The sequence below is a fragment of the Trachymyrmex cornetzi genome, unplaced genomic scaffold (assembly GCF_001594075.2).
Source record: "Trachymyrmex cornetzi isolate Tcor2-1 unplaced genomic scaffold, Tcor1.1 scaffold272, whole genome shotgun sequence".
In the NCBI taxonomy this organism is placed as follows: Eukaryota; Metazoa; Arthropoda; class Insecta; order Hymenoptera; family Formicidae; genus Trachymyrmex; species Trachymyrmex cornetzi.
In genome coordinates, this window is record NW_017297394.1 from 889,014 (window position 1) to 907,203 (window position 18,190).

The 18,190-nt window shown below is 37.6% G+C and overlaps 3 protein-coding genes across 3 annotated transcripts; all 3 read left to right on the top strand.

Moving 5' to 3' along the window:
* Positions 1 to 9,681: 9,681 nt before the first annotated feature.
* On the top strand, positions 9,682 to 10,916 carry LOC108761992 (uncharacterized). Its single transcript, XM_018508784.1, has 3 exons — positions 9,682 to 9,758; positions 10,024 to 10,827; positions 10,901 to 10,916. The coding sequence occupies exons 1-3, from the start codon at positions 9,682 to 9,684 to the stop codon at positions 10,914 to 10,916; spliced, it is 897 nt and encodes a 298-aa protein (XP_018364286.1).
* LOC108761993 (uncharacterized) lies at positions 10,888 to 11,778 on the top strand. The gene is made up of 2 exons (XM_018508785.1): positions 10,888 to 11,711; positions 11,744 to 11,778. The coding sequence occupies exons 1-2, from the start codon at positions 11,093 to 11,095 to the stop codon at positions 11,776 to 11,778; spliced, it is 654 nt and encodes a 217-aa protein (XP_018364287.1). The 5' UTR covers positions 10,888 to 11,092.
* LOC108762036 (uncharacterized) lies at positions 11,718 to 16,385 on the top strand. The gene is made up of 5 exons (XM_018508841.1): positions 11,718 to 13,018; positions 13,365 to 13,472; positions 13,590 to 13,805; positions 14,253 to 14,573; positions 14,637 to 16,385. Exons 1-5 carry the CDS (start codon positions 11,843 to 11,845, stop codon positions 14,766 to 14,768), a joined length of 1,953 nt encoding a protein of 650 aa, XP_018364343.1. The 5' UTR covers positions 11,718 to 11,842; the 3' UTR covers positions 14,769 to 16,385.
* Positions 16,386 to 18,190: the final 1,805 nt, after the last annotated feature.

Genomic DNA, 18,190 nt, shown 5'->3' on the forward strand with positions numbered 1-18,190 from the left:
GTGGATGGGAGAAACAGTTTACAACAGAATTGTCCTGTGTAATCCGCTCTCCAATATTTCATCAACTTTTCTATTCCTTTTTTTCCGCATGGCTTTCTTCGGAAAGGACAAACGTATAGCGTCTCTCTTTCCTACTGTACAAAATGTGCAAAGATGTTTTCCTTCTTCTTCACCTCAATTTCTCTATTATAGCGGAAAATAACTTAAATAATTTAATCCGATTACTAATATAGCGTTAATAATAGCAAAAGTATATTTGAGTATATTTTACAATCATTCGCATGTATTAAAGAGCTATTTCAGTTCTCCTCAATGCAATATAAGACATCTTCTCAGAAATATTCTCAAGACAGTTCTCGATGTAAATTACCCCCTTCGGAAAAAAAGACTGTCAAAGAGAATTTTCTCTTTATTAATATCTTAAGATCTTGATTTCAGCTCCTTTTTCTTTTTGTCATGTCTTATCAGTACTTAAAATCCAGCGCTAACAAAAACCTTATGTAATATGCAAAGTACCGCGAGGGAAACTTAGGCGTGACGGTGTGTTTTCATTACCTCCATCTCGGAACGCAGCCGCATGGTAAGGAATTAAAAAATTTAGTACAATCCGCCGCGAGCTATCGCGTGGAAGTCGAGCACCTCTGGCTGATGGTAGAGAGAACATGAAAACTGCTGGCACGGCGTGGCGCGGGGGAGAAAAAAAATTCGCCGTGTAATTCTGACATTCGCGGCATAAATGTTACATCTCGCCGACGAAGTGACTCGGCATCCTATAAACGTTCTCGCGCGGGACAACGTATTTACGCGACCGGTCGCTGTAAACGAGCAGCTATATCGCAATCGAGTGCGATATGCACAGCGAAACTAAATTTCGAAAAAGCTCGCGCACCATGAGCTAATTGTGTCAACGCGCGTCCATGTTTTTCCGTGCGCGTTCGTAACAAGGTTCGGCTAATTAACGGAGGGTTTGCGATGTAATTGCCTATTAGCCGAAGCCAATGCCAAATTGGCGCTTTAAATTAAACGTCACGGTAAAAGGAGAGCAAATCAATCGCGATATTTGTGAACAGCTGAAGATTATATTATATTAAGAGACGTGTATTCTCGTCGCGCGCGAGTAACGTTGATCGTTGACCGAATTACAGACCGTTGCCCGCAATCTAATCCCGGTCGATCTAATTAAAAAAACGATATTCGGCATCACATTTTTTATTTACACCCTGCGTGTATGTTAAAATAAAAAATCTGCGAAAACAGCAAAATCGAAATGAACGAAAACGATGGAAAAAGCCGCGAATAATTGCCGAATTGTGGTTACCGGAGATATTGTCATAGTTTCCGTGTATTAGAGTGATCTACCGTAAAACGTCCGGCCCGCGACCAGATATTAAACGTCGCTATTAGTCGAGGTAATGAATTTTAAGGGAGATGAGCGGCCGTGCCCATGCAACCCATTCTCTCTTTCTCTTCCTCGCTCTCCTTCTCTCTCGCACGTTCCTGGTACTCGACGTAAAGGATTGCCCCCGCGAAATTATTTCCTTTATAAATCAGTGGCCATACGTTTCGGCGTCATCCCACCTTATCCCGCCCCATGCAGACGCCCCCTATTCCGCTGTTCTCTCTCGCTCGCGACGTCTCCACGCCGACAAGAGGGGAGAGAAATGGTTGAAGTTTATTAACGATATCTTCATGGATGGAAAATTTTCCATCCTTAAGAAAGTTGAAAGCTCGAGAGAGGAAATAGGAAAATCCTCCTTTTTCTAATAAATTACTTAGAGATTCGACCGCAGCAATGTAGTTTAATGCTGTTCTAAATTAATTAGACGCTTTTTATTTGACTATATTGCACAGGTGAGAAATCAATTTAAAAAAATACACCGCAAATTTTCAAATCGCACCAACAGTGTTGAAACTTTTTCATCGTTAAATAATAATTTTCGAGGGAGCTTATACCGTTATTTACCACGATACTTTAACCTTGGCACCATGGGCAGCTGCGAGTGCCGTGAGGGAGATGACACAGGGAAGAGAAACAAGCAAACCAGTGCTACTAGAATAGGAGAGATCGGCGTGATTTGATACCAGAATGGTGGGCTGGTGGGGATGTAGTAATTTGTCGGCTCGGAGAAGGCGGCTGGCTCCGAGCTGATAACAGGAGGTGGTCCATTCTCCTCTGATTCGACCTCGCGTTACTACGCGTCCTACGACCAATCCTCCTCCACTCGTCGACAACGACCTCCGTGTCTGTAGTCCCACACGGGGAACTACGTCGAGAATCCGGGATAAGCCTTTTCTCGCGAGGCACGTGAGACGCCCGATGGAGAGACGTGCGGAATCGTCTGATGGAATGCGTAAGACAGCGGCGAAGGATAAGGAAGGAAGGAGCTCAGCAAAGGGAAAAGAAGAGTCACAGGATTTTCCATAATCGAGCATATTCCCTGGCGTTTACGAGAGACGATAACCTCGGGAAACCACTTTCTCTGTAGCGCTGCTTTTTATAAAATCCTGTTCGCAGTGCACACTCCCGTAGAAATTATAATATCATCGTTGTTTGACTAACTCTACTAAATCCGGCGCATATTACCCAAATCGAGAAAAGTACAAATTTGTATAAAATTTAAGAGCTTATTTTCTTGTAAAAATACGTCATTGATAAAATTCATAAGACTCCTTGTTTCAAGACAAAATAATCAGCGCGCAGTTTGCTTGAATTGGAAATTGTAAAACGATTCAAATATTATTATTAGGTTAAAAATATTAAAATTATTAGGTTAAATATTAAAATCCGTCTTTTAACCGAATATCCTTTTCATTCATTTGTGTTGATCATAGGACGTCTGTTTTCGTTGAATTTGAATAATAGCTTTTCTCCTAGAATTATTATAATCACATACTCTGACTGCGAAATTGTGGAATATTAATTAACGCCATTCTCTGGACGAGATGTAGACATGATGTACAAATTATTTCAATCACGAACTACGTGACGGAAGTCATCTTAATTCGAGAAGAATGCACTCGGGCCGAGTTGAGATTCTTGGGCCTGCTGATTGGTCCTGGCAAACAAAGTTAGTCGCCTAATCTTGTTTTCCCGTGCTTCGACTGCTTCTCAAATTCATTCTGCCAGACTGTATGCGCACGTATTGGTGTGCGAGCGAGCAAGTACACGAACGGTGTTCCCCAATCAGTTTAGCATTAGCGCGGAAAAGTTCTAATTACTCCATGTGCGGCGAATAACCATTAGTTCGGCACGTTTAAAAATTTTTTCACGCGCCCGCTCTCCGCTCGGTAGAATTTCGAGTGCGTACCCACGTACTATATGAGCGACGAAATAATTACGCGTAACCCGATTATGTCGTCGAAGTTTGTGTGCGCGTTCGAATATTTAACGCATAATGTACCTATGCAATGATTTAAAGATTTTACATCCGCGAGAACATTTCTCATATCTCTCGTATTTGACTATCTATTTTTCAGTAATTTCAATATTGAATTGATAAAGCAGGTATAAATTTTCAGCGACACACATACCAAGATTCTGCGTAGATATGATATAAATATAACGCATCATGATATAAATATCTCTTATATAAAAAAAATAATTTTACAATTGTTACAAATAAATAATAAAGATTATTTTATTAAATCTACATTGTGTAATGAAAAACATAAAATTAATTAACAAATTAAATTAAAAACAGGATTAGTAAAAGCTTAACACACTCGGACGATAATATACAATTATGTGACATAAAATAATAAATCAATACATAAAAATAGATTGCACGTTTTACCTCAAATTTTAGCCATCCTCAACAAATACAGAGTAATATAAACTAAATATAACTTTCGTCGAGATTTCATCTCACGTTTTGTTGACAGAGAGTCTTGAGAGAATCGAAACTGATAAAATTAAGTAACATAATGTGTAATAAATGCGTAATTAACGCTTTTATTTCAAAATAATACTAAAGAAATATTTATAATAGACATTTACGTAATTAGAAGCCGTATCAACTATTGAAAAACTGGCATTGCTTGTTCTCGCTATTAATAATTTTTAAAGAAAAAAAAAGCGTATTGACAGAGATATCAAATTAATCAAGTTCCAATAGTTCGATTTCGAGATATCTCATAAGACGCAATGAAACAACTCGTAAGACGCGACGGGGCTATTCACGAAGAAGACGCCGGCTGATTATCAAGCCCTAGTCTGGGATAGTAACAGGCAAGGAGAGCCAGCAACATGCCTGACGTATGAGAGCGAGTTAAATTAAAGTTTGTTGGCAGCGGGCGGGGGAAACAGGCCGCGGCGCCTTGTTTCAAAGCCGTGCGTTAACTGAAAGCCCAAAGTAATCTCACGTACCGATCCTATCGTGGCTCGTGCCGCGCTTTAAACGTTGCGGTGGCGCAGAAAGGCGTTATCCTCGATTTTTCCCGTAACAAAGAGCAATTCCGTTCCGCAATTAATTGCCGCCGCTGCGCGCGTCCGTTCCAAACTGCGTCCCGCGCTTTAACGGCGCTGATCGTATCTTATTTTATACGTATAAGCGGCAGAGAAATTACTCGGATTGTGCACGCCCCAGTTATACCTCCTACGGGCAAATATAGCCCTTAAGCGGCAACGTACAATTCATAATTTACAACCCATTTATGTTTCAGTCTTCCACGAACACCTTTGTATAACGGTATCCTTTGACGAAATAATAGACAAAGCGTGAATGGGAAGACTCCGGCGCGTCGTCTCACTTTCAAATGCGTTTAAATTTAATCCCCAATTAAATCTGCAGTTAAATCGTGACATTTTATTTTCAGGAAGTCCCGCGATTATATGAAATTATGCTAGACCCTCTTGTGTGAGGCGGAAAGTAGTTTTTATAAAATTTATCATTATACGCGGATTCGCACAACAGCTTTCCCAACTTTATTAGCCTTGCTACCGTACAATGAATATTTCGTGAACCACGCTACGCAACATACATTTATAAGCTTATGACATTACGGGATTTCTAATCAGAATTTATATTTCGAAAACATGAAACTTGCATTTCTGGCCGATGTGCAATTATTCCCCCGTCCGCGCGACGGAAAACACGTGTAATTTTCCGCCGAGTTTCTCACTATCATTGTCACGCCGACTAACTTTACACACGTCGACGACCCGCTGTCAGAGTAGCGAAGTATCAGACGGTCTGATATCCGACGTTGCTTAGACATTCGCTGCTCAAATATTCTCGGGATTTCTGCACGACGTGACGTCCTCACATCTAACCGTTGTGTATGCAGTATGCACGCGAACTTACGTTTACAACGTACGCTTACGGAAACGCGTAACATGTCGTGTAAGCTGGTTTATTAATGGAGTTTCTAATGACGCACTTTTGCACGCTTACAATTCGTCATTCTACATTACAAGATCAAATTGATTTTTCTGTGCGGTAAATATTTATTCATAAACATTATTATGTGTCAATTATGTGAAATATCATATGCGTTGTATCAGTTAAGTAATACTAATTTAAATAAATTGAGAGAGAAATTTTGTATCTTGGAAGACACTCATCTATCATTCAAGGTCGATCATGGATATTTTTGTAATTTAAACAAATATTAACCTTTACCGTACTAATATGGGTAACTAGTGACCGAGCGATTCCTGTTCGTGCAAGTTTCTTTGAGTCTTTCGGTAATTATAAATTATACTACATTTTATTATTTTCCAAAATAAAGAGTCAATTATTTATTCTAGAAAGTTGAAAGTATGTTGGTGAATTTTTAAAGATTTTTTTTATTATTTTGAAGAGGTGAAAAAACGAAGAGATTTGAAGTGACCCTTGATGGTATGGATGAGGCATCAAATTGTAGATGGTATGATATAAGGGTTAATGGATATCTTGCGGAAATGTTAACTACATTCGATTGGAACATCTGAAGATGGCTTGATATAAAGCCGAAACATGTAATGAAGCTTACTAACGTTCAATTAAATTTTTATTTTATTTAATTCTGTGACATATATATATTTTTAACGTTTTATTTGACTCTTATATGTCCTTTACAACATTATTTGAAATTTTATAATATTTAAGAGTCCTACGAATCTTTTTATTGTTATTAAATAAATGCTTTATCGTCGCATATAAATAGAAATAATCTTAAAAATCAGCTGAACTTTTTGCGCGGTTCATTTTTCCTCTTTTTCTCTCCACGGGAAAAAAAATTATAGGCTTAATTAAAGAGAAGAAACAACCTTAAGAATGTGAGAAACAAAAGAACGTAGTGTCTTAATGTTAGAAATAGTTTTGAAAGAAGGAACATTTTGTATGCTCAAATTTTAATTATTACGACAATATCTACGGAACGAGTTCCAAGCGTCATTAATGAACACCATTGTCCGTGACTACACCGGTGACGCAAAATGTGCGCGTATACGCATTCTCCTGACTGTCAACTCACTTCCTGCAAGCGCAGAGAGCTTTTTAGCAAACTGTCAAACTCCGCCGAACCACGAATTACTCATTCCAACACGTCCACTGTACTCCAATGTACTCTCGCGCGGATCAAAGATTCCGGAATTCCGTGGGCACACAGACTCGAAACATCGATTCTCGACCACGAAGTACCGAGAGATCGTCAAACGATTGAGCGACATACTCGGTAGACTCACGTTTAACAGCTAGTAATGCTGAATAATTTGTCAGCGGCAGTGTCGAGAATATTTTTGCGAAAATGTTTCGTCGATCTCAATGATAATATTCTCTGTATATTTGCATTCATTTCTCACAGACGTAGAGATAAAATATTTGATAAAACTCAAATAATTATTTTCTAATTAGCATATTTTACATATGGAGAGGATTAATGCACAATTTTATAAATATGATTAATATTCCCTTTCAATTAAGAGCTGAATTTATAATTTAATATTTGAGGAGGGGGGCGGGATAATAAATTGCTCTTTTAAAAATTTTCAACTGTATTTAAAGAACCACATTTAAAAAGTCCAAATTTATAAAGATTGATTACCGATTTCGTACGTTTCAAACACAGACAAATTTTGGCCCCAAATTGCCACCGTTCTTTATCAAATTTGACGAACTTTTTTTATACTGGCACATTTATGAGAAAAAGACCTGTGAATAAATTACGATTCTTGAAAATAAAATTTTTTATTATTTCTGCATCGACTTTATAATAACCGATTTTATAATATCCGATTTTATAATGCATTATTCAGATAGATATCTCAGACATAGATATAGGACAAGTGATTCCGATTCGGACTATAGTGCGGCAAGTAATTATTTTCGTCCAATTGTCTCCTCGCCGAATGCGATGTGCATCGAGTCACCCGACCGGAAGACTGGCGACAGCTGAGACAACGGAAATAAGATGGCGACCACACTGGTACCTTGTCCCATCGTTAGGTCAACGTACCATAGTGCGAACGTTAGTGTGCTTCTCCTCGCGTAAGTTATGTACGTAATTACGTACGTAACTTATTGTTAGCGCAATGCGTCTATTTATTGCAAAATACACACGTGCGCGGGCGCATTGGAAGTTTCCGAGCTTCCTCGGTGGTCGCAAGCGAGCGCAATATGTGCTACAGCTTATTGGCCGGCAGTTAATACCGAAGTTGCGTAACTATACGATGCCCCGTTGCGAAAAGGTGTCCCTTTTGCCTCTAAAATAATTACTTCATGAGATGTATTCTCTTTGCCATCCTATCTCTTTCCCTCTCTCATTTCTGTTAAACTTTAAAATCATTTTATATTGCTTATATTTTCCAAAGATAGATAATCGGAATTTCGTCGTGAATAATACTAAAATACGATATAAGATATAGATGTACTAAGTCTGATATATAAAGTCACCACATTATTAATGTTCATTAATATACAGGGTGTCCCAAAATTCGCACATTAGGAGCATAGAATATACTTTATGCTAAAGCAAATAACTTTTTCCTTTAGCAAAATTGCGTCCGATAAATAATTTTTGCGCTTATTTGTTAACTTCAACCTGCTCTCCTACAAAAACTACTTATCGGATGCAATTTTGCTAAAAGAAAAAGTTGTTTTTGTGCTAAAACGAACATTTTTTTCCTATAGTAAAATCATATTCGATAAATAATTTTGCGTTTACTCGTATAACTTCAATCTACTCTTCTGTAAAAACTACTTGTCAGACGCGCAATTTTGCAAAAGGAAAAAGTTGTTTATTTTAGCATAAAGTATCATGTCTTGTACTCCGAATGCACGAATTTTAGAACCCCTGTGTATTAAATTACACAAATGTGTATTAAATAAAATTACACATATATAATTTGTATTAAATTAAAAAAAATAAGCTCTTTTATTTCCATTCTTGTTATATTTTTATTCTTCTTGCACTTGCTCCTATTTTTCTTCAGTGTGTTGAATTAACCTTTACAATACAAGGTACAAGTTTGATGCCCATTCGTCCAAACATGGGTCACTAGAATCCGTCCATTTTTTCACCTATTCAGGACTATGTTTAGATTCTCACCTGAGTACCACCCAGGTATCACTCCATCTTTGTTATTTACCGACTGTTAAGCAACGATGACATAACACGTCTGGAGAACATCCGGGTGGGAATCCGAACACGCCTCAGAATGGTTCAAAAAATTTCTAAAAATTCACCAACATGCTTTCAATTTTCTAAAATAAATATTGAAACTTCATTTTGGAAAATAATAAAATATAGTATAATTTTTTTATAATTATCGAAAGACTCAAAGAAACTTAAACGAACAGGAATCGCTCGGTCACTAGTGACTCAACCTTGTACGGTAGAGTTAAAAATAAAAAATGTACAAAATTTTAATAAATATTTGTTTGAATAGTATAAACTAAATATTTACTAAATGTAAATATTTATATTTATTTGGTACAAGAACCATTGATTTAACTATATTTTCTGTTATTGAGTAAATATTTATTTACTATAAGTAAATATTTAGTTAGCACTATCGAAAAAAATATGTATTTAGATGTAGCAAGTCTTCTTTTTAGCGTATCATTCACACGAAAACGTGTGCATATAGATATGATATATATGAATGTCTGCAGTGCAGTGAGTTTCGGGTCCATAGGTTTGCTAAGCCCAAATGACTATGCAGATCGCCAGATCAGTCATCCCTGTGGGAGTATGTGCATAAAACGCAAAACTTAAATGGTGAAGACATCTCGTGGAACATCCGTTAGATTTTGAGCAAAATCCCCAACAAACACGTGAATCTTTTTCAGATAAATATTAGAACTTTACGATATTATCCACGATAGATACAAAGTCAGTCACTGAAAACGTGGTTTATGTTCAGAGAACGAAAAGGATCTCAGAACACGATGAACATCAGTCGATGGTACAGAACTCGACCTACGTGTACACGATCAATACAAGCTTTAGAGGAAAGTACTACCATCTCTTCCTGGTTCCCGGAAGCTCGTCATGATGACTGCGATATTTGCGCTGCGGTCTGAATTTGTTTGATCGATAACGAAATTAAATACCTTCAGTAGTTGACAGTAATCCATATCGGCAATCACTACAGGATGCCGAGAATTGTGGCTTAATTAAATATAAAAAAATTGCGTCAGTTGAAACAAACTCATCGATCTATTACGCAGTGTACAAAATACCATAAAATTTTTTAAAATGTCTCATCCATCAAAATTGAAGCAGCCCAGACATCGCTATATAGTGCAAAAGCTACGTGTTATGGAGGGAACAAAGTATGTGTGTTGAATAATACAAAAATAGAATTAATATAAAAATATAATGTATATTTAATATAAAAATATTTTTCAAGCGTTAGATAAATTTTACTATTAATCATACAGTTTAATAATTTATTATTATGCCAATTAATTAATTTCTTTACTAAGCACAATATTTTACAGAAAAAAGTTCCTAAAATAAATATATATTTTATTAAATTATTGCATTAAAAATGAATAAAAAATTTCTTGTCATGTATAATATATAACCTCGCTTCAGATGGGACCGTCCTTTTCCTAAATCGAAGGAATATTGGAAGAAGTTTTGCGACGATGAAGAGAAAAGATTAATTAGAGTAAGAAATTCATTTCCAAAATCACCTTACCTTCCTATCATTCCTATTTTGCGCGATTTTGAAACAGACGTTCGCGATATCGTAGATTCTTCCGTTCCTCGAAGCTTCGATGAAAACGTACTTCTCGTAGATCCGAAATCCTTTGAAACGCCAGATATTTCTTCAACAAGAGACAACGAAAGTTTTATTTCTAACGTTACAGAGCCAATAGTTAAAATCTCTCCTCCCACACCAAAAAAACCATCAAAAAATGACGCAGTCACAATCGCTAAAACGAATACAAAGGAACAACGCACGCTTGTTACTATTCAAAATAAACTTACACTCAAAAAAGTGGATTCGTACAAAAAACCAGAGTCGCTTGATGTTTCTTCCAAAAATTCTATCATACCACATGACGGATCAAGAGATGGAAGAATATATTCAAACAGGACATGTCCTTTTCACAGATATGAATCCGTGGTGAAAATTTTTGACGACGATATCGAAAGATATTTGACGGAAGATCCGAGAGCAAATGTGTCGCTGGGAGAAAAATTGAACAAATTGCCATACGTGCAGAATGCATCTAAATATGATAAAGATAAGAACAGAATAACTTCTGTCGAGAGTAAGAAGATCGAAAGGGTTACTGTTCCACAAAAGGCATTGGAGTATTATCTGGACAATGCTGTTGATTTAACCACAAGTGGAACTGCAGAGGTCAAATCTAAAAATAAGAAAAATTATATACTTGACAAACAATACAATTTCAGATCTGACGTTTATACATCAAAATTTAAATTTTCTTCCGGCAAAAAGTCTACAAAAGAGATAAAGTCCATGGATAGTTTAAAAATTGCATCGTCGTTTCCAAAATCATATCAACCCCAAAATAGAGTTAAAAAAACATCTGGTAAAGTAATAAATCAATCATCGAATTTACAGACTCTTGAAATTCGAGAAAAGCTTATCGATGAATCAGAATGACAAGATGCGATACCTAATCTTCAAATGCAATTGGAGCAGACGATTGATAATAGAACGCGGGAATTCTTGAATTACTCTCAACGATGCGCATATAAGGCATTGAAGCGCTTGACGCTTAACAAAAATCTGAATTTCAAACCAGAAGTGTGGGAGGAAACGTCGGTGAGATCACGCGCTTCCACTGACAGATCGATAATAGATACAAACGAGTCAGACGTGGCTGAGAGCGAAAGTCCTGAATCCAGGACTCACAGCCCAGAATTTCCTTTCTCACGCGAGATGCAAAGAAGATTGAGAGAAACGTGGGCTGCAAATATCGAAGAGCAGGGCGTTAAATATAAGCTGTTAAAATTGAACTCCGACAAATCCTCCATGGTTCCCGCAAAATCATTGACGAAGTCCGCCTTTAGCACGAAGTTCGCTAAGTACGAAACCTGGGAAAATCGTTCGGCGAAATTCCTAGACGCTATTCCGAGGATTTCGTGCTTTCGACGCAAGAACCGTGATAGGTGCTTATCCTGCATGCATAAATCCCTGCGGAAGGCGAACGAAACCGAAGCTGTCTCCTCACGAGCATCATTGCTAACGGAAATTGAAGCAAAAGACGATGGCGAGTCCAGCTCCGACGGACTTCCGGAATTTCGCGAGGAATTGCGGAAGATATTATATTCTCAGAGAAAGGAAATTCTGAGATATCCGGAAACGGTTGAGGATGGGTCAAGCAAATCAGCATCGCCGTCGCTTCAAGTGGAACAAGAAGGTACCGAGATTTCGATGCAGATCGACTCAATTCAATCTAAGGATAAAACATCGAAACCCACTGAAAGCCTGCTGTCTAAAGATCCAAGGAGTTTGAAAGCCACCTCCAGTTCGATTTCAATATCGTCAGACATTGAACGATCAAAAATTTCGTCTTCGGAGGCGCATACCTCTGACGATGAGACATCATCCCCGCTGGCGCTGGATAATGATCCATCCCAATACAAAAACATGGCGCCCTGTCACTTACCCACGGTCTTGCTACCCAGCATGGAACCCTTGCGAGCTTTGAGACACAAAAAACCGATTACCATGGAGTCGCGAATTGCTCTCATGGAGATTACCACTTCGATGAAGGAGAAATCTGACGATGAATATTACGATGACGAAGAAACAACGAAGGAAAGACCGCCATCGAAAACAACCAGCGAGAAATCTGAAAAGGCTGACGAGAAGAAAGATACGCTCTCGAAGACCCCGAGTGCCCTCTTGAAAGTTAAGTCGCAGCAACAACTGATATCGCCAATCGTAGAATCTGCACGAAAGGACGAGCTGAAGAGAGGATACAGTTACGCGAGCATCAAGGATTTATCGAAGGATTCTACGAGACGTACGTTCGAGATTCCTCGAGGCAAGGAGGAAGGTGGGCGAGGAAAGGTAATCCCCGTGGAGGAGATAGATTCCACGAAAGGGTCGACTTCCTCCGACTCAGTGAAAGCGGAGAGGCGCGTGGAATTACCGCTTTTGACGATCGCTGAAGTCTCGCGATTTTTAGAGAAAGCTAATCGCGACGACATGTCGACCACGGCCATGTTGAAGAACTTGGCGAACGAATTTTCTTCGCAGATGATAAAACAACACAGCACTAGCATAACGGCGACAAAAAAGCGCGCTAAACTAGTCGCGAAATTAACAAAGTTACTTGTGGACTCGCAACGTTATTTAAATCCTGATAAATTCCCGTCTGACCTTGTTTTTTCCACAAAACAGCCTCCCGCTTGCAATACCCGTCTGCTGAGACGTGCCCTACCGCTTGATTCCTACAATCTTGTCGCCCCATTATTGGGTATGCCGAATTGGTACCCGAAAAAAGTCGTAGGAAAAGAAGTGCATTATGAAGAGGAAGAGGAAGAAGAAAAAGAAGAAGAAGAAGAAGAAGAGACGGAAGGAGCGATTCCTTTCGATTTGATTGTACGTATATAGATATATTTCTACAACTATCGAATATTCTATAATACATTCTATAACGAATTTAGATTTTTTTTAAAAACTTTGGCGTAACTTTCAAATTTTTAACATTATATTTTCGTGATTATGTTTCTAATTAATTTCTTTTAATAAAAATTAATTAAAACTAATTGAAAATTACATTGTCGCTACGTAATATATTTTTTATGTTCGATAAATTGATTATATAAGTCAAAAATGGAAATAAGTCTCTCATTTAATACTGTGAATTCTATCGTTACTCGGACACAGTAAGCTTTGTCCGTTTGAGAGAGTTATTAGTTGAAAGTAAGCTTTTATACGCCCGCAGGTGCATCCCCCGACGACCAAAGACATTTCGATGAACGGAGATGAGCCTAAAGTAGGTCAAGTCAGATCGAATCCTTACGCTCTCTTTTTAAAGAAACCGCGGCGCAAGGTACGACATCGACAACGCAAAATAACATTATTATATATTTGTACGTTAAAATCGGCTTCTACAGCTCCATGCAAAAGTCTTCGGTTTCTTAATACCGAAGCCCATTGATCGTTACAGGTTGTCACTTGGCGTCCTTTAACGGCAGCCGATCTTAAAGGCTATGATCCCGAGGCTACTCTTGAGATGAGAGCTAAAAATATTACAAACAGGATATGCCGCGACTTCTGCGAGTGGCTGCGTAGTTTAGGCGGCACCGACAAAGTCATCGACGAGGAAATCCTAGGAGATATGTTCGAAATTGACTTTACGGCCGACGCCAGCAGAACGATGGAGGTACAGATAGAAACAAAGTGCATAGACGCATAGTGTATTGCGCTCCCGTAAATGCGTTCTCGCGCGTGCACGCGATAGTCCTACAACGGCGTAACATCATAATGCGATGCATGATGTAACAATGATAACACGCACTTTGAGCGGTGAACTACACAACGCGGGATTTGAATTATAACTTCAACGCAGTACTAGAAAGCTGACCTGATTGCACGTTCGCATTTCTCAAATAAAGCTCGTCGTCTCTCTCGTGGAGAAAATAACATTTCCTTCCAATAGAAAAAACATAATTAAATTAATGACAGAAATCTCATTATCGTAAAATTGTTTTTTTTTTAATTTGTACGTCTTTTTTTCGAGAGTGTTAGAAATTCATAGCAAAAAAGAAACTTTTTTACGTTACGCCGGAGAGCGATAAGAAAATAAAATATTCGATTATGTTTGAGATAGATGTCAATGAGGGAAATGCCGATGGTACCTAATGATGTTGCCACAGCGAGACAGTGTCTTGATGCAAGTGAGCTTGCCATGACCAAGAAGCATCTGATCAGAGATGTCAAAGCCGAGAGTAAGCCGACCAAAACAATAGCTTTTGGCACCGCGATTCCCTGGAAGCTTCGGTTCGTACCACCCAAAAATCGGGTGAGAGAGAGGTGGCTACAATGCGAGAATGTGATGACCGATCTAGAAACGATGGACGTAGTCTGGAAAGACATAACGCATCTGGAGAGCGTCAGGTCTTTCGCAAAGTGGCTCGGTGAACGTACGGAAGTAAGTGCATGAGCAATTTTTACTCTAAACAATTGCTTTCTTCATCTTGTCATTATATTTCAGATTTTGCTACCGAATGCATTAAAAACCGCATTGACCACCAATTATGCGAAACATGCCAAAATTGACGACAAGATGCATTCGCAAATGAATGTCAAGCAGATTAGCGGCTTTAAAGTCCGCGACACCCTTTAGAATCCTGACTCGTCATTCGACGAGTAATTACCAGAAACAGGAGAGATCGGTGCTTGGAAAGAAATAGTCGATAGACCCTCAAAGTTCCTGCATACTGGCGCCAAATACGTTCGCGTAACCGATACGACCGCATGATGACACGGCGCAGAACGCCCATTTCCTGTATGCGGCGAACGGTTAACCTCCGTGCAGCCGCCATGGATGCTTCAATCGCAAACAATTCCCGTGGAAATTTCGACAAACGTTCAATTACGGGACCTAATTTTCTGCTAATGATCGTCACGTTTCACTAATCCAACGTAACGTAGAAATCAAGTTTCTCGCCGGGTTCCTACCTCGAATCAAAATGTATGGATCATTAAAAGGCGCGAACGGTTACCGGGCCATCATTCCTGATTTGGCGTGTAGATTGGATTAACAGTCCGATTTCTGTCTCTCCTACTCTCCCACACACTATGTACACACGTACACCCGCACATACACACGACAAATTAATTCATTGGCAACGCGGCGCACACCGACTAATATTGTATTTCGCTGCACCAATTATCGATCACTCAAGTCTCATTGCATTGAACTCCATTAAATACGTGCACGTAATAACTGTAATGTTAATAATGTTATTCCCATAGATTAATAATAATCTCTTATCAATATAAAAGAGATGAGTAATCCGTGGAACATATATTTCTCTTCATGTTGGAAACAAAAATGTCCTACGGTGCTTGACACTTCCGATATTTCTCGACTCCGTTCTCGATTTAACAAGCCGAACGCCATTGCAAATGGCATTTTACATTATTACATAGGTAATAATATGTAAAGTGATCCTATAAAAAAAGAAACAAAATGACAATGGCAAATAAAAAGCATGGATACCTGAAGCTGAACCATAGAGCTGACGATCTCGCATCGACGAGTTGTCTAGCAAAATAACGCAAACGAGCCGATGAAATATTGGAAACGTATCACGGACGCCGGATGTCCTGACAGTACTTCTGCTTACGACAGAAAACGCGCCTTAGACTCGCGGCAACAGCGGCAGGAAAGAGAAAAAAAGAGGGAGGGAAAAAAGCAAAACTCGCCTCATTCGCGATACATCTTCCTTGTTACGACGTATCTCCCTACCATAATTTTCTTTTCGTTTTTCCGCGGAATACTACGATTCAAATTATATCGCGCCAACGAACGAAGAGTCATTACGAGGCAACGAGGCATCAGGGTGACATCGTGACTAAAATCGTGGTTGAGGTTTTTTGCCTCGGGGATACAGGTCGAAAGTAAACGAGAGAGGTAAAGAAAGAAAGGAGAGAGGAGGGAAAAAGAGAGAAAGAAAGAAAAAGTCCAGATTCAAAAGAACGATATGCGTCGGTCGGGTTTGCCGCATGCTTCAAATCCGGTTCTTCTCTGTTTGCCTTTAATATTTATTTAACCTTTTTTTCCTGCATGCACGCCGGCATACGAAACGTGAAGCATTATTCGCGCGAGCGTTTTGCTAAATATTTACACGCAGCACGGTGGCATTTAGACAGCACGCCAAAGATACACGATTAACCCGTTTTTCTCAGACGCTTCGTATTTCCGTTGACTTCTTTATCTCAGAGGGGAGTTTTTAATTACAATTAGACATCAATCACGTAATCTTTATTATGTCACTAATTATATAGAAATTACATAGAGATTCATAATTCTTAAAGTGACAACTTTAAAATCAGAAAAATAGCTAATTAAAAGGTATAAAGTTCAATAAAAATTAATAAATTACGTTAATACAACTATTGATGTATATACTAGGAAAAAATTTATCATTGTCATCAAATGCTTAGTTAAGACATTTTTAACAACTACATTTTTGGTTTTATAACAAAAAATTTTGTTACTTCTACTCAATATTCTTCAGCTTCAAATATTTATTTATACTACAACTAAACAGTTCAGTTGGTATAAACAAATATTTTTGTTCGTTTTAAATTTCATAGAACAAAATAGTAATCAACTATTATACTAGGAAAAATGTTTCGTTCTATAAACCAAAATTTTGCTATGACAAAATATTTGGTTAAAATTTACCCAACAAGAATATTTAGTTACATCAACTATTTAGTTGATATAAATAGATATTTTTATTATATTATTAGAAAGCTGAAAAGTGTATTTTGCAGAAGCAGCTAAATTTCTTTATATTAAACGATAATACATAAATTAATTTAGGGCATTTAGGAATCCGCGCTATAGTCGGTGTGCTTAAATTACTAGACGAACCTCAGTATACTTGAATGTATTTAACATTATTGAGTACAAGTACGTTTCGGCTAAATTCTAGCCTTCTTCAGCTTGACATCGTTGACACTAGAAACGTCTAAACACGTGGAAAACCTTTGGTTATCTCCTAGTTATTATCCAGTTAATACGCTGAATGGTCTCATGGAGATCGAGACCTTAAAATTAGTCAATTATGTAAGAACAATAGGAACTTAAATATATATATAGATTATAATCAATTAATAGCAGGGTTACCTCAGGAAGCACGTATGCAGAAGTAAATCTCACAGTTTAAATTCCAGATAAAATTGTAATACAAAAATATCCGCAATAACAACAAATAATATAGAAATATCGATGATATAAATTAAGCTAAACAACGATCTTATCGATTGCGAGTCACATGTTAAACTGATACATAAATACATAATATCTAAATTCAAACCTTGTTGTCGCTATTGTACATGATTAATGTTCAAGTTAAAAAGCAATCGTAACAAGGATTCAATAATTCTGTGTCTGTGTTTAAATTGATACCGTTCTTTTGTCGTTTAATATTTATCATTTCGGAAATCAGTCGCTTATTGTAATTTCTCTCATTATCTAGGATTTTCACCTTATCCAAAATCAAATTATGATTGTGACACCTCCTACACTGAGAAAAAAAAGTTGTTAACTTGACTAAATGCGTTTAGTTCGTAATGATTATTTAGTTCGAATATTTATATATTTAGATTAACAAAATCTTGTAATTTAAAATATGTTATTTGTTTGAATTAACAAATATTTAGTTGAGTTAACAAATATTTGCTTGACAGTCCGTGACCGCTACATTTAGTTGAATCAACTAATATTTTTTTGAAACAGCAACTTTTTTTTCTCAGTGTATGTTCAGACAATACCGAGTTTGTCGGTTTAGATCTATTAATGTCATTTTTATTCGGATATCTTTGTCTTTAATAGTCTGCTGGTTTGTCCTACATAGGACGCGTCACACTGATTACATGATATTTTGTATATTACATTCTTTTTCACATTTGCAGGAATCGGATCTTTTTTATCATTGAGCACAACTTGTTGAGACTAAAATACGAGAATTTTACACTAGAATTATTTATAATATTCTTGAATTTTTCAGAAATTGATTCTATATATGGAAT

What these genes read in the sequence shown, in the direction of transcription:
- LOC108762036 (XM_018508841.1), top strand. Translation starts at nt 11,843, where the DNA reads ATGCAGATCGACTCAATTCAATCTAAGGATAAAACATCGAAACCCACT. An exon ending in CGATTCCTTTCGATTTGATT is followed by an intron (nt 13,019 to 13,364) that starts GTACGTATATAG and finishes ATACGCCCGCAG; the next exon opens with GTGCATCCCCCGACGACCAA. An exon ending in GGCTCGGTGAACGTACGGAA is followed by an intron (nt 14,574 to 14,636) that starts GTAAGTGCATGA and finishes ATTATATTTCAG; the next exon opens with ATTTTGCTACCGAATGCATT.
- LOC108761993 (XM_018508785.1), top strand. Translation starts at nt 11,093, where the DNA reads ATGCAATTGGAGCAGACGATTGATAATAGAACGCGGGAATTCTTGAAT. An exon ending in CGACGGACTTCCGGAATTTC is followed by an intron (nt 11,712 to 11,743) that starts GCGAGGAATTGC and finishes TTATATTCTCAG; the next exon opens with AGAAAGGAAATTCTGAGATA.
- LOC108761992 (XM_018508784.1), top strand. Translation starts at nt 9,682, where the DNA reads ATGTCTCATCCATCAAAATTGAAGCAGCCCAGACATCGCTATATAGTG. An exon ending in CGTGTTATGGAGGGAACAAA is followed by an intron (nt 9,759 to 10,023) that starts GTATGTGTGTTG and finishes ACCTCGCTTCAG; the next exon opens with ATGGGACCGTCCTTTTCCTA.